This window comes from Pseudorasbora parva, chromosome 3, assembly GCF_024679245.1.
Source record: "Pseudorasbora parva isolate DD20220531a chromosome 3, ASM2467924v1, whole genome shotgun sequence".
Classification (NCBI taxonomy): Eukaryota; Metazoa; Chordata; class Actinopteri; order Cypriniformes; family Gobionidae; genus Pseudorasbora; species Pseudorasbora parva.
The window spans coordinates 60,313,574-60,326,603 of NC_090174.1; the positions used below are offsets into that span (position 1 = coordinate 60,313,574).

General features: G+C 37.0%; 2 protein-coding genes across 3 annotated transcripts; both read right to left on the reverse strand.

The window, feature by feature from the left end:
- Nucleotides 1–674: 674 nt before the first annotated feature.
- On the reverse strand, nt 675–2,586 carry LOC137072125 (zona pellucida sperm-binding protein 3-like). Its single transcript, XM_067440339.1, has 8 exons — nt 1,968–2,586; nt 1,781–1,899; nt 1,592–1,695; nt 1,349–1,526; nt 1,159–1,276; nt 1,012–1,091; nt 851–939; nt 675–777 (listed from the first exon to the last, which is right to left on the reverse strand). The coding sequence occupies exons 1-8, from the start codon at nt 2,541–2,543 to the stop codon at nt 698–700; spliced, it is 1,344 nt and encodes a 447-aa protein (XP_067296440.1). The 5' UTR covers nt 2,544–2,586; the 3' UTR covers nt 675–697.
- Nucleotides 2,587–5,441: 2,855 nt separating this feature from the next.
- c3hxorf58 (chromosome 3 CXorf58 homolog) lies at nt 5,442–12,639 on the reverse strand. 2 transcript variants are annotated; one of them, XM_067440342.1, is made up of 8 exons: nt 12,571–12,639; nt 12,373–12,475; nt 11,116–11,210; nt 10,289–10,394; nt 7,947–8,069; nt 7,669–7,856; nt 7,062–7,152; nt 5,442–6,191 (listed from the first exon to the last, which is right to left on the reverse strand). In XM_067440342.1, exons 1-8 carry the CDS (start codon nt 12,579–12,581, stop codon nt 5,973–5,975), a joined length of 936 nt encoding a protein of 311 aa, XP_067296443.1. In that variant the 5' UTR covers nt 12,582–12,639; the 3' UTR covers nt 5,442–5,972. The 2 variants fall into 2 exon arrangements, with proteins under 2 accessions (XP_067296443.1, XP_067296442.1); XM_067440341.1 differs by having other exon boundaries at nt 12,373–12,613.
- Nucleotides 12,640–13,030: the final 391 nt, after the last annotated feature.

Sequence of the window (13,030 nt, forward strand, 5' to 3'; positions counted from 1 at the left end):
AACAGCAACTAGTCATGTAGCATGACAGAGGTGAGAGATCACTTGAAGGCAGTGGCAGTACAAGAAACATTTACTGCCCAGAGAAAATGAGTGAGTTTTGGGATCTATAAAGCATCTGAAGTGTTGGTGCATTACGGATAGCCAAGAGCAGCTTATTCCATAATTTTAGGGCCAGTGACACTAAGCCCTTCCTGCCATAGTAGAGCATTTAAATTTGGGTACAAGCAGATTGTCACTGCTGGACCTGAGGGTCTGGGCAGGAACATTGTTGAACTAACTCAGCAAGATTGTGGCGCAGGGCCATAAGCTTTCAGAGGAAAACTAACAGTTTAAACTGGATGCAGCTGGCCACAGGAAGCCAGTGAAGTTGGTTGAGGATGAGTGATGGACAGATTTTATCCAGGAATGACAGCCAAGGTGGCAACAACCAGCTCAACCCTACTTTACGCGGTCTCAACTCCTTTTAGAATCCTATGGGTCAGTCATCACGGCCATTTTTCTTCTTTACAGTCTAGTGTTGCAACAGGCCTAAACCTACAAATGACTGGAGCAAAATACCAGTCCCCACACAGGCCAGTAATAAAAGCCATTTTGTGGAGCATATTTGAACAGTCAAATCATGCAACGTGGCTAGATATGTTTAGTATTGTGCCAATAAAGACAAGACACAAACCTATAAAGAGCATATTTTATTAAATTATACTGCACTTCCAGTTACTTTTTGGCCATAGTCCTTAACATTGATGGGGCCGACAGATGCCTTTTCCCATCGTAGATCTGAGAAGAAACAAAGGGTTCGTGAGAACTAAAGCCATGAAAGCGACAAGAAAAAGTTAGAGTTAGTCCATACCCGTAAGCAGCCGATCACTTCCACTTCTGACGCTACAAGTGGAGTCACAGCAGCCGCACACCTGGTCAGAGTCATCTGCGGACACCCAACTGACAAGAAACACCCTCAGGTAAGTTGATGGCAACCAGTTTACCTGTACACCCATCTAGCAGGCAACATACCCATTAGCAGAGAATGAACAAGCTTTTTGCTCAAAACTTGGGGTTGCTGCAGCCGCCTTCAAAACACATGTGATGTAGACCTGCAAAGACAGTTATTAGTACACCATGGTAGCAGATCATACAAAGAGTTGCACAACTAACACATACCAGTCCACTGTCTGCTTGCTGGAACCTGAACGCCTCTAATTGAAACCGCAGCTTATCACCTTGAGTCCGAGGCATAAAGGGAGATGTGGAGCCTGTGAGCTTGGCATCAACCAGGCACCTGTAAACCAAACCCAGTTAGAAGACCTGCAACCTTACTGGAAGCCAGTATACGCGAGGTAGCGCCTCTTACCCATTATTCTCAATAAAGGAGTATCTGGGGACAGAAGCAACATCAGGGACAGCAGTAGCCACGCAGCTGTCCACAAACACACGGACGGGAACATGGCTGTACAAACGCACTGATGCTTCAAGATTTATCACGTCACCCAGGAAGTACTGGTTAGAAGGTCGCTCAAACAGCCAGTCATCTGCAAAGAAAGGGTCTTAGCACAGGTTCACAAGCATGTTACAAATGTGTTTGGGATACACCAACCAGTCATGAGCCTGAGGGAGAAGACAAAGATGTCCTCCGCAACCTTAGTTGAGGCATATGGGATCCAAGTGGGCAATAAGGCGTCGCTGCTCACATTATGTGCTCTGTAGGAGTTAAACAAGCAGTCATTTAGTGTCCATAAATGTGGGATCAGCAGATCCAGCGGGTCTCAAATCATTTAATCCTCACCTTGGATAATGACACTCGATACCAACCACTGCACTACGGCTCCTGACAATAGGAACACCATTAACTGCTTGTGGGGTGTAGATAATGTTGAACGAATAGACAAGCTCATCCCCAGTCACCTAAAAAGAAAGGTTAATGGAATCAATCACGGATATTTTCTGTGAGTAACACCAAAATAAAATCTTACCATTGATGTGCTGCTACATCCATGCAGTTCAGACTCAAAGATGAGCACTTGAGCAGAAGGATCCTCTCCAGTTGCAGTGCAGCCTCCCAGTGTAAAAGCAGAGGACGACAGTGGGTGTCCAGTCCCAAAGAAGTCCTTCATCACTTCCACATATACTGAATTCTCTCCACACTGAGCAGCTACACTGTTGGCGGGGACAGGACGCGGCAACTCAAAAGGAACGGCGGGTGGCTGCGGTTCCTCTGGTAGACTTGGAAAGCTCCACGTCAGTTTTGCTACTGGACCCTGCAACAGCTCTTTTGATTGAACGCCCATGAAATCTTGAGATTGCTTTCCGATGTCAGTCCTGACTGGTGTCTGGAGAGGAAACTGAGCGGGGAATGTTTGTGGCGCAAACACAGGTTTATTGGAAACCACAGACATCCTGGAATCAGCCTGTTGAGATGCTTGAGCTAATGCCCTAGGCCTAAGCTCACTTGGACTGCGATTATGGGCTGCTCTTGCTCGCCATTGTGCATCAGAAAATCCAAGAGCAAGAATAACCACCAATCCAACTCCAACCTGCCAAAACCCCATTATTGCCAAGCTTGTTTCAACAACACTTTAGGGTGCTACCATCCAAATTTATACAGATGTAAATCAGCATGGCTCCTCCTTTCTCATGCCGAGCGTAATTTTTCTCTGCACCTGCCAATTTACTCAATCAATATGTCACAGGTGAAAATCATTAATTCTTTATTATTCAGGGCCCGTATTTATCAAACACCTAAGAATTACTCACAAGAACACTGCTAAGAATTTACTTAAGAGTAAAAAAAATCTTGGCTCAAAGCTGCGCTTGAAAGTTAGTTATCAAGCATCCCAATCGTACTTTAAGTAAAGTGTAGGACTAAATCTTAAGTGCTAGTCTTAGAGATGATTTACGATACTTTGCTTTGCCACATACAGGATTTTGGATGATGTCATAGGCATGAACCAATCACTGAATAGATGTCCTTATTTAAGAATATTCTCAGATAAATTCACATTGAATGGTGAAATTCCTAAGAGGAGTTTACATCCAACACACATTTGACAATAAAGAGTTTTCGAGAATACATTATAATATACACATTTTAAATGCAAGATAAACATGTTTTCATCCATTTAATTAAAAATGTTAAACTGGGCCCGTATTTATCAAGCTTCTCAAAGTGCTATTTTAGTCTTAAGTGCTGAGAATTCATGAAATTTTCTCCTACTTTCAAACTTAAGTATAAAAGCAAGTTATCAAATTTCTTAAAGCTAAGAATCACTCTTACTCTCCCAGTTATTTAAGACAGCTCGAGAGGTCTCTCAGTGGTCAGGAGTTGCCATTAGGGGCTGAGATGGTGCTGAGGAGACAGAGACGTGCGCAAATCTTTCAATAGCGGGAGAATGTGTTCGAAATCTTTGACGACAAGCAGTTAATCAAACGGTATCGTTTGGACAGAGCAGGCATCAGCTTTTTCAGCGCTGGTTAATGTTGGGTTTTATAAATAAATAAAATCAAAAACACTGTTCGAGTAATTCAGCAAGCAGCAGCGATCGCTTCTTCCTCCTGCCATGTCGGTTTTCTTTTGGAATCCATGGTGGCTGATTATATATTAAAAAAATCTAGGCTATATATAGGCAGGTCATTTAACAGCACACCAGTTTAAAACATTTAATTAAATGGATGAAAACATGTTTATCTTTTTATTTAAAATGTGTATATTATAAGGTATTCTCTTGAAAACTCTATATTGTCAAATGTGTGTTGGATGTAAACTCCTCTTAGGAATTTCACCATTCAATGTGAATTTATCTGAGGATATTCTTAAATAAGGACATCTATTCAGTGATTGGTTCATGCCTATGACATCATCCAAAATTCCATTTGTGGCACAGCAAAGTGTCGTAAATCATCTCTAAGACTAGCACTTAAGATTTAGTCCTACACTTTACTTAAAGTACGATTGGGATGCTTGATAACTAACTTTTAAGCGCAGCTTTGAGCCAAGAATTTTTTTACTCTTAAGTCAATTCTTAGCAGTGTTCTTGTGAGTAATTCTAAGATATTTGATAAATACGGGCCCTGGTGTGCTGTTAACTGACCTGCCTTTATATAGCCTAGTTTTTTTTTAATATATAATCAAATCAGCCACCATGGATTCCAAAAGAAAACAAACTGGCAGGAGGAAGAAGTGATCACTACTGATCGTGACTGTTTTATTTATTTTTTATTTTTAAGTCGCTTTGGATAAAAGCGTCTGCTAAATGATTAAATGTAAATGATTAAATGTACTGCTTCCTGAGTTACTCGAACAACGTTTTTTATTTTAATTATTTTTTTATAAAACCCAACATTAACCAGCGCTGAAAAAGCTGATGCCTGCTCTGTCCAAACGATACCGTTTGATTAACTGCTTGTCATCAAACATTTCGGACACATTCTCCCGCTATTGAAAGATTTGCTCACGTCTCTGTCTCCTCAGCGCCATCTCAAGCCCCTACTGGCAACTCCTGACCACTGAGAGACCTCTCGAGCTGTCTTAAATATTAAATATAAAATATTAGATGTTTTTATGAAAATTTTTACAATTATTTCTCCCATTATTACACTTATTTTGTCATTGCATGTTGCTCCAAGAACATATTATTATTCAAATTAGATCCAGTGTATAGACATTGTATTGTATAGTACTAGCCATTTAACCCACATATTGCATAATTGTATATCAATTCATGTTTGTCTTTCCTAAACTAGTTAAGTTTTCATAACATATAAAGTTTAGTTTAAAAAATATAATATCAAATATTAATCTCAAATTAAATGATCACTTAATTCATCACAATATCCCAACTGTAAAACAAGCAGTTTATTATGAAATATCCATATTTTATTTATTATATAATATCAAATGATATTATTTAGTTTTAACCCATATTTAGTGAAATAAATAGGCATTGCTTTTAAATATAAGACTAGTAGATTTAATATAATTTGTCATTTTCATGCATGCTTGCATGTGGTGTATTGTTTTCACGAGAATCACAAAAATAAGGCTTCTGTCAGAGTTGGGGAATGTTACTTTTAAAGGTTTTGTGTTACAATATTGCATCTGGGTATTTTCAATACAATATATATATATTTAAAGGATAAAGGGATATTCGAAGATCAGCAGCAAAGACATTTGTTAATAAACCGAGATTAAACACATAAAGTGTATTTGTGTTAACATATTTAATTATGCAGGTTTGCATAATATTGTGACTGCATTTCACAGATTTTATTCATTTTTGAGGAATACTAAATCTGCTTTTGTGCAAGTGAGATAAGTTAATGCTTGCTCATGTTTAGTCTGGAACTACAATAACTCATGTTTACACACACGCTTCTGCACTTACCTTTGAGATCTCTCAACAAGGGACAAGAGAGCTGTGAGTCAATAAATGGGAAAACAAAGTAACTTGTATTTGAAAAAGTAACTCAGAAATGTTGTGGTATGCAAAAAAAGTAATTTGTGCATTACTTTATTAAATACTTGAGCAACGTAATCTGATTAGGTAACTTGTGTTACCCCAACACTGGGTAGTTTGTGTAGTTTGTATAGTTTGGCACCTCCAGCTGTTTCTGGGATGGATGTCTATCAAGGGTGCGTATGCATATGCATGAAGTATGAAAGATGAAAGATGAAAATCAAGAAAAAGAGTCCAAATGTTCAAATACAAGTGTCACCATATGTTGTTTATCATATTCTAATGAATCCATTAACCCAAATATACTGCAAAGTACTGATCCTTAAAAAGAAAAATGTTGAATATTGCACTAATAGTTTACTTAAATTGTTTCTCCATCTAAATGAGTTTGTGTTTTGAGAGCATCTACATCCAGTTGTTTCTGACCAGTTACACAGTCAATATTTTAACTGGAATTAGAATAGCTCTAATAGTTTGTTTTAACTGAAAGGCATGCTTATATCAAGGCATCTATAGTGTAAAACACTAAATGAGCTCCGGTGTCTCGACAGCATCTATATCCAGTTGTTTTGACCAGTTGCAGAGTTTCTCAGCCTCTTCCTCCCATTCAGACTCAGATGAGTTGTCCTCATAGTCTTCAGTCTCAACTGATGGCAGAACTATCTTAATGCCCCATTTCTCAGTCGTCCCGTTCTGTTTCTTCATGTCATGGTTATTAATGCTGTCCATATGTTCATCTAACACCTGGAAATGGAGAGTAACTCGGGTTTGGTCGCATAGTACATTGAAATTAATCATCTAATTTCTGGCATGACAACTCTCTTAGTGTTTGGCATGGTAATGGATGAGAAAATATTGATATGTTTTGGTGGAATAGATGATACATGAATACATGAATTACCCATAGCAAATCTATACAGGTGGAGCTGGGGAAGGTGGAAGGAGTAAGCTCATTGGCTACTGATACAGCAGGAACCAATCAGCAGTGCCCTGTAGGGAATGATGTGATTGCTAGCAGATTGAGTTAAAGTGCCCACTGAAGTGTCTTGAAACATGCAGCATTATTTAATGTGTTGATGTTATTTCCACTGAAACAGGAGGGCAGGGCGGGACATATTGAACAGCTCCTCCCTTTTTGTAGAAAACAGTAAATGTGTGAACGAGTAAATGACTTTCAGCTGCAGCTTCAGCGGCTGTCTATAATGTAGTGGGCGGGGCTTCAGATTCTAGAGAGCATTTGATTGGACAGAACATCTGAAAAGAAGCCGAAGTGCAGAGTGATGTCATCGAAATCATGGATCCATATTGGCGGAAACAAGAGACTGTTATTTTTAACGCTTACATCTTCTAAATGCATGTTGTCTTTGAGGAGTTTTGTGAGTGTAAAGCACTTTGGTCAACTTGTGTTGTTTTTAAATGTGTATGCGCTATAGAAATAAATGTAGTTTTTGTAGTTGTGTTACTTGCGGAGAAAATTAATTGTGAAATTATAGCAGTTAAAATCGTTTCTTCAACTATTTTTTCAGTGTACAGTTGGTTGACATTATAATGGGGAACCTTGTATGTTTAGACAGACTCAAAAATAATATCTTAAAGGAATAAAGCGTAACATACTTCGTCAGTCTCAGTCAGGCCGTAGAGGCGTCTCTTGCGAGCTGCAGTGTTTTGAGCGCGGGCAGAGCGTCGCGTAGAGCTCAGAAAACCTCTGGACACATCAGAATCATTTTAGGCACAGGTTAAAAGAGTATACTGAGTTATATATAAGAAATATTGTTCTTTAAAGGGATAGTCTACCGCTTTTTCATATTAAACTATGTTATTTCCTTAACTAAGACGAGTTGATACATCCCTCTGTCGTCTCAGTGCGTGCTCTTAATCTCTCTGACGCGCGGTGACGATCTGATAGCATTTAGCTTAGCCCACTAAGCCCAGTTCATTCACTATGGTACCAAACAGAGATCAAGTTAGAAGCGACAAAACACCTCCACGTTTTCACTATTTAAATACAGTTGCACCAATAGTTGAACGATCAAGGATGGTGACAAGACAGAGCGATTAAGAGCACGCACTGAGATGAGAGAGGTATGTATCAACTTGTCTTAGTTAAGGGACGTTTAATATGAAAAAGTGGTGAAGTATCCCTTTAACTATGACATTTGTTTTGTGTGGGGTCTGACAGTGAGACATTTGTTAGAGACGAATGCGAGATGAAACTGAATACCTGTGCGAGAGCTGCTGTCCGGCCAAATCAGAGCGGGCAAGATGTCTACCTACTCCATAACATCTGGCTCCAGGCTTCACACCCTTTTTGAGCGTAACGTCCCGGGACAGCGCTTTTAGAGACAGGAACCTCCATCCGTTTTCTCTGCCTCCGAGACGTGCCGGAAGCTCATCCATGTGGCTGGAATACTGAGTGTGAGAAAAGGATGAACACAAATGCACGACCACTTCACAGAAATCCAGCTGTGCAATAATCGAACAGGGTTTTTTTTTCTCCACCTGCATATAGTCTCTCATGCAAATCACGTCTTGTGGTTCAAAAGCAGCTTTATGAATCTCGTTCACTGAAATGAGGTCCATAAATGCTCTATTTCCCATCATTCTGCAGGAGTCTGCTGTGGCCTGTGGATGTAGACACACAATAATATGCAATCATTCAAATGCATGTTTTTTTTTTTTTGCCTTTTGCTCTCATAGAAAACTATGGGAGCACATTTCTGCCAAAACATGTTAATGCTATAGTAATACAATGTCAAAAGTATAGACCCTTTTACAGCCCACACGATCAAATAGTTGCGTACGCATACATACACATATATATATATCCAGCCACGGTATATTTGGCCATCTGCTTATGCCTTTTATCCACTCCAATATAGTAAATGGATCTGGTAGCCGATTACCATTTGATAAAGTCAACTGCTCGAGTAGCTTGACATGCTGCTGATTCTTGGCATAGTTTGTTGCCAAAATGTGCGCGCATACAGTACAGGCCTAAAGTTTGGACACATTACTATTTGTAATGTTTTTGAAAGAAGTTTCTTCTGCTCATCGGGCCTGCATTTATTTGATCAAAAATACAGAAAAATATAATGTGATATATTATTACAATTTAAAATAATTGTTTTTCAATTTATTCTACTTTAAATGATCATTTATTTCTGTGATAAAGCTGAATGTTCAGGATGGTTCCTCCAGTCTTCAGTGATCACGATCCTTCAGAAATCATTCTCAGATGAGGATTTATTATGAGTGTTGGAAACAGTTCTGCTGCTTAATATTTTTTCATAACCTGTGATACTTTTTTAGGATACTTTGATGAATAAAAAATAAAAAATTAAAAAGGAAGCAAATGTTTTAAAAACAGAAATCTTTTGTAACAACAATATACACTACTGGTCAGTCATTTGGGGTCAGTCTTTTGTTTTCTTTCTTTTTTTGAAATAAATCAATAATTTTATTCAGCAAGGATGTGTTAAATTGATCAAAAGTGATAGTAAAGGAGATTTATATTATTTGAAAATATGTTTTTATTTTGAATAAATGCAGTTATTTTGAACCTTTTATTCATCAAATATATTAGTCAGCAGAACTGTTTCCAACACTCATAATAAATCCTCATCTGAGAATGATTTCTGAAGGATCATGATCACTGAAGACTGGAGGAACCATCCTGAACATTCAGCTTTGATCACAGAAATAATGATCATCTGAAGTATAAAAAATTGAAAACCAAATATTTTAAATTGTAATAATATTTCACAATATTACATTTTTTCTGTATTTTTGATCAAATAAATGCAGGCTTGATAAGCAAAAGAAACTTCTTTCAAAAACATTACAAATAGTAAATGGACTGCATTTATATATGGCGATGTCAGCCATGTAAGGCGCCATCCAGCTCGTCGGGAGCAGCTGGGGTTAGGTGTCTTGCTCATGGACACCTCAACACTTGATCAGATGGAACCGGAGATTAAACCACCAACCTTCCGGTTTGTAGACAACCTTCATGAACCACTGAGCCACTGTGTCCAAACGTTTGGCCTGTACTGTTGCTACGCCATCATTGTGTACAAACAGTAAACGGGTCTATGGTCTTAATTATTATTCGAACTTATGACTAGTATATCAGTTTATACTTTTATCTCATAATTCTGACTGTAATAATTTTGATTTTTTAATCTCATAATTATGATTTTTGACTTAGTATGTCAATTTCAACCGAGTATAAGTCTGAATAATGAAATTATGTCAATTAGTTTTAATCTTATATTGAATCTGATATATTAATGACACAATTTCATTTTTTTCATACATTTATTTTCATCTCATTGTTTTTGTTTTGTTTTTGTTTTTTAGAAAAAGAAAAGAAAAAAAAGCATTGCTGTTACTTGAAATAAACTGGAATAATAATAAAAAAAATGTCAACAACTTGGCAAAGCAAGATTTCTTACTTTAATTTAGTTTAACTTGATGTACTATACGCATTTAAATGTATTAAAAAAAAGTCAAAATGCAACAAAAAAAAACCTAAAAATTACTACAACTTCAACTAAAATTAAAGCTAAATTCGTTTAAAAAAATAATTTGTATTACTTGAAATAAACAGTAATTAAAATAAATACATTATTATTTGAATGGTTGCCAAGGCTAAATTTATCATTTTAGTTTAACTTAAATAACCTAAACTAAAATAAAATTAATAATAAATATATTGAAAAACAAAAACTACTAAAAATGACAAATGAAATGACAAAAAAAACCGAACCCATTATATGATTAAAAACTCAGTATCTGTAAACTGACTAAAAACAGTATCTTTACTAAAATGGAATCATGACCTGGTTGGAGAAAGCAAAGGCTTTTTGTCCGGACAGATAGTGTCCTCGTCCTCCGATGTGGAAAATCTTGAACACGACTGAAGGTGGAAATCGAGGACCTGCAAACCTGAACAGAAATTTGATATAAAAGAGAGACCGGGGCAAGTTGTCACATTTTATTCCAGTAAATATTGGGTTTATTTTTGAAAGTCGGACAAACAATAAAGTCTACAGAAAACCTACTGAACATTTGAACACTCATTGCTTTATTAAAAATGAAGAAATTATGTTATATGTGACCCTGGAGCACAAAACCAATCCTCATGGTTATATTTGTGGCAATAGTCAACAATTTGTCTTTAATGCAAAAAGTCATTAGGATATTAAGTAAAGATCATACTCCATGAAGATATTTTGTAAATTTCATACACACATATATATATATATACTATTAGTAGTAATATGCATTGCTAAGGACTTAATTTGGACAACTTTAAAATAGATTTTCTCAATATTTAGATTTTTTGGCACCCACAGGTTCCAGATTTCTTAAATAGTTGTATCTCTTCTAAATATTGTCCTGTCCTAACAAACCATACATCAATGGAAAGCTTATGTATTCAGCTTTCAGATGATGTATAAGTCTCAATGGACCCTTATGACTGGTTTTTCTTCGGTCACACATTTTCTATCCTGCAGCAAACAGTTTGCAGTTATGATTTTGATAACTGATGGACAGGCAATCTGATGCAATGTATGCAAGACACATTCTGGACAACAGAGAAGTCTTTTTTTTAAATATACACTGCCTCATAATACTGCTTGATAATCGTTTGTATGAAATACACCTGAACCGGAGCTTGCACTTCAGACTGGGGTCTTTCAGGAGTTGGGCTTCTCTGGGACTGAGCTGATGCAGAACTGTGGAAGCTGGACACTGTTCCTGTGATACACACACACACATACACACACACACACACACACACACACACACACACACACACACACACACACACACACACACACACACACACACACACACAATAAAGTTTATTGCAAAAAAGACAGGTGCATATTTCCACATACAAAGATGTATTTTTAAGGGAACTACCCCAGTGACAAGCTGCTGTACTAAAGCCATACTTTTAACACACTTTTTCTCTGTGTGAAGTTACATGCACCATTCAAGTATATCACATTTTTCTCATGGTTTCTCAATATAATTAATAAAAGTATAGAATACAATATCATCGTTCTGATAGCGGCTCATTGTGACAACATGCCCCGCCTGCACTGCTCTTGTCTTCTGCTCGTTAGATCAGCATTAAAGAACTATCTCAACTCTTAAATAACAGATATAAGAATAAAATAATAGAAGATTTGTCTAATTTTATATAAACAAAAAACAGATGAAAAATGAATGCATGTAGGAAGATTACTTTTGGTATGGTTAAATAAATGTTCAGTCATATAATTTTTTTAAATGTTTTCTCTATATAGTGTGTTGATATGGCAACGAATAAATACATTTATTTTTGTCATCCAGGCATGTGAGGAAAGTTTTAAACCGTGCGTGCTACAATTAACCCCGCATTAAATTGTGCCCCGCACTCCCCTGCATTAAATTTTGGTTTGTTTTTCACCTGACCCCATTTTATACCTCCATAACATGTGGGATATATATCACGTGTTGCCCCAAATCAATCTTCCATACTTTTGTTTTGCGTGTATTTTAAAAGCGTGATGTTGGTCGAGGGCGAGCAGGCCCGTTTTTTTTTTTTTTTTGTGGTCCACAAAAGAAAGAAAGAAGGGCATACTTTGTAACTATCTGTGAAAATGTACCAGCAATTTTTTTAGAGTAAAAATTGTTTTAATTCTGCACCAGTTGATGACGTGACGCACTGAACGTTGATGACGTGACGTACTGAACTTTGATGACGCAATGAACATTGATGACATGAGGCACTGAACGTTCTAATCGCACCAGTGTGATCTTATCGGCTACTCTTGAAATGCGTCATTTAAATGTAAAAAATATAACTATTATTATTTATTTTGGAAGCCGCATTTAAATCCAATTGGCACAATATCTGACAGGAACTCACAGCCAAGCGCACAGAATTCATCAGGAGTCTGAAGATCCGTCTGTCCCGACACGATCTCCAGTATGACTGAATTCTTCTGGCACAATTCTCATAATTCTTCATGCTAAATGAAAAAAGGATACTTCTGCATATTAATAATCGATGTTCTCCGATTTTATTAGGCATTTGCGACGCGAAAAAGTATTAATTTCCCCTCACCTCTCCTCCATAACAATCACACACACTTCCTGACTGACACACACACACAGACAGAAGTGCCACGGTAAAACTGGCCTTAATGTTTGTTGTCAGACACTTGTAGTGGTTGCTAGGAAACAAGTTGAAGAGTTTCAGCTAAGTTGCAAAATCTATATTTTCAGTATGAAAACTTTCCTTCTTACAAACATATTAATATATAATAAATATATGTGTAAGTGGTAAACCATTTATGGATATGATTAAAACATCCGATTAGTCAACAAATTGTTTTAACTGCAATACGCTTCCTGAACACTAGATGGGGGGACAATGCTGCGAATGACTGAAATTGTAAAACATAATTGTGTTTATGGCCTATTTTGAATCACTTGGTACGTAAACTGTGATGTTGATTAAGATTGGACTGTGGTCAAAGTTTTAATAATTATTATTAAGCTTAAAAAGCTATTTTTTTAGACAA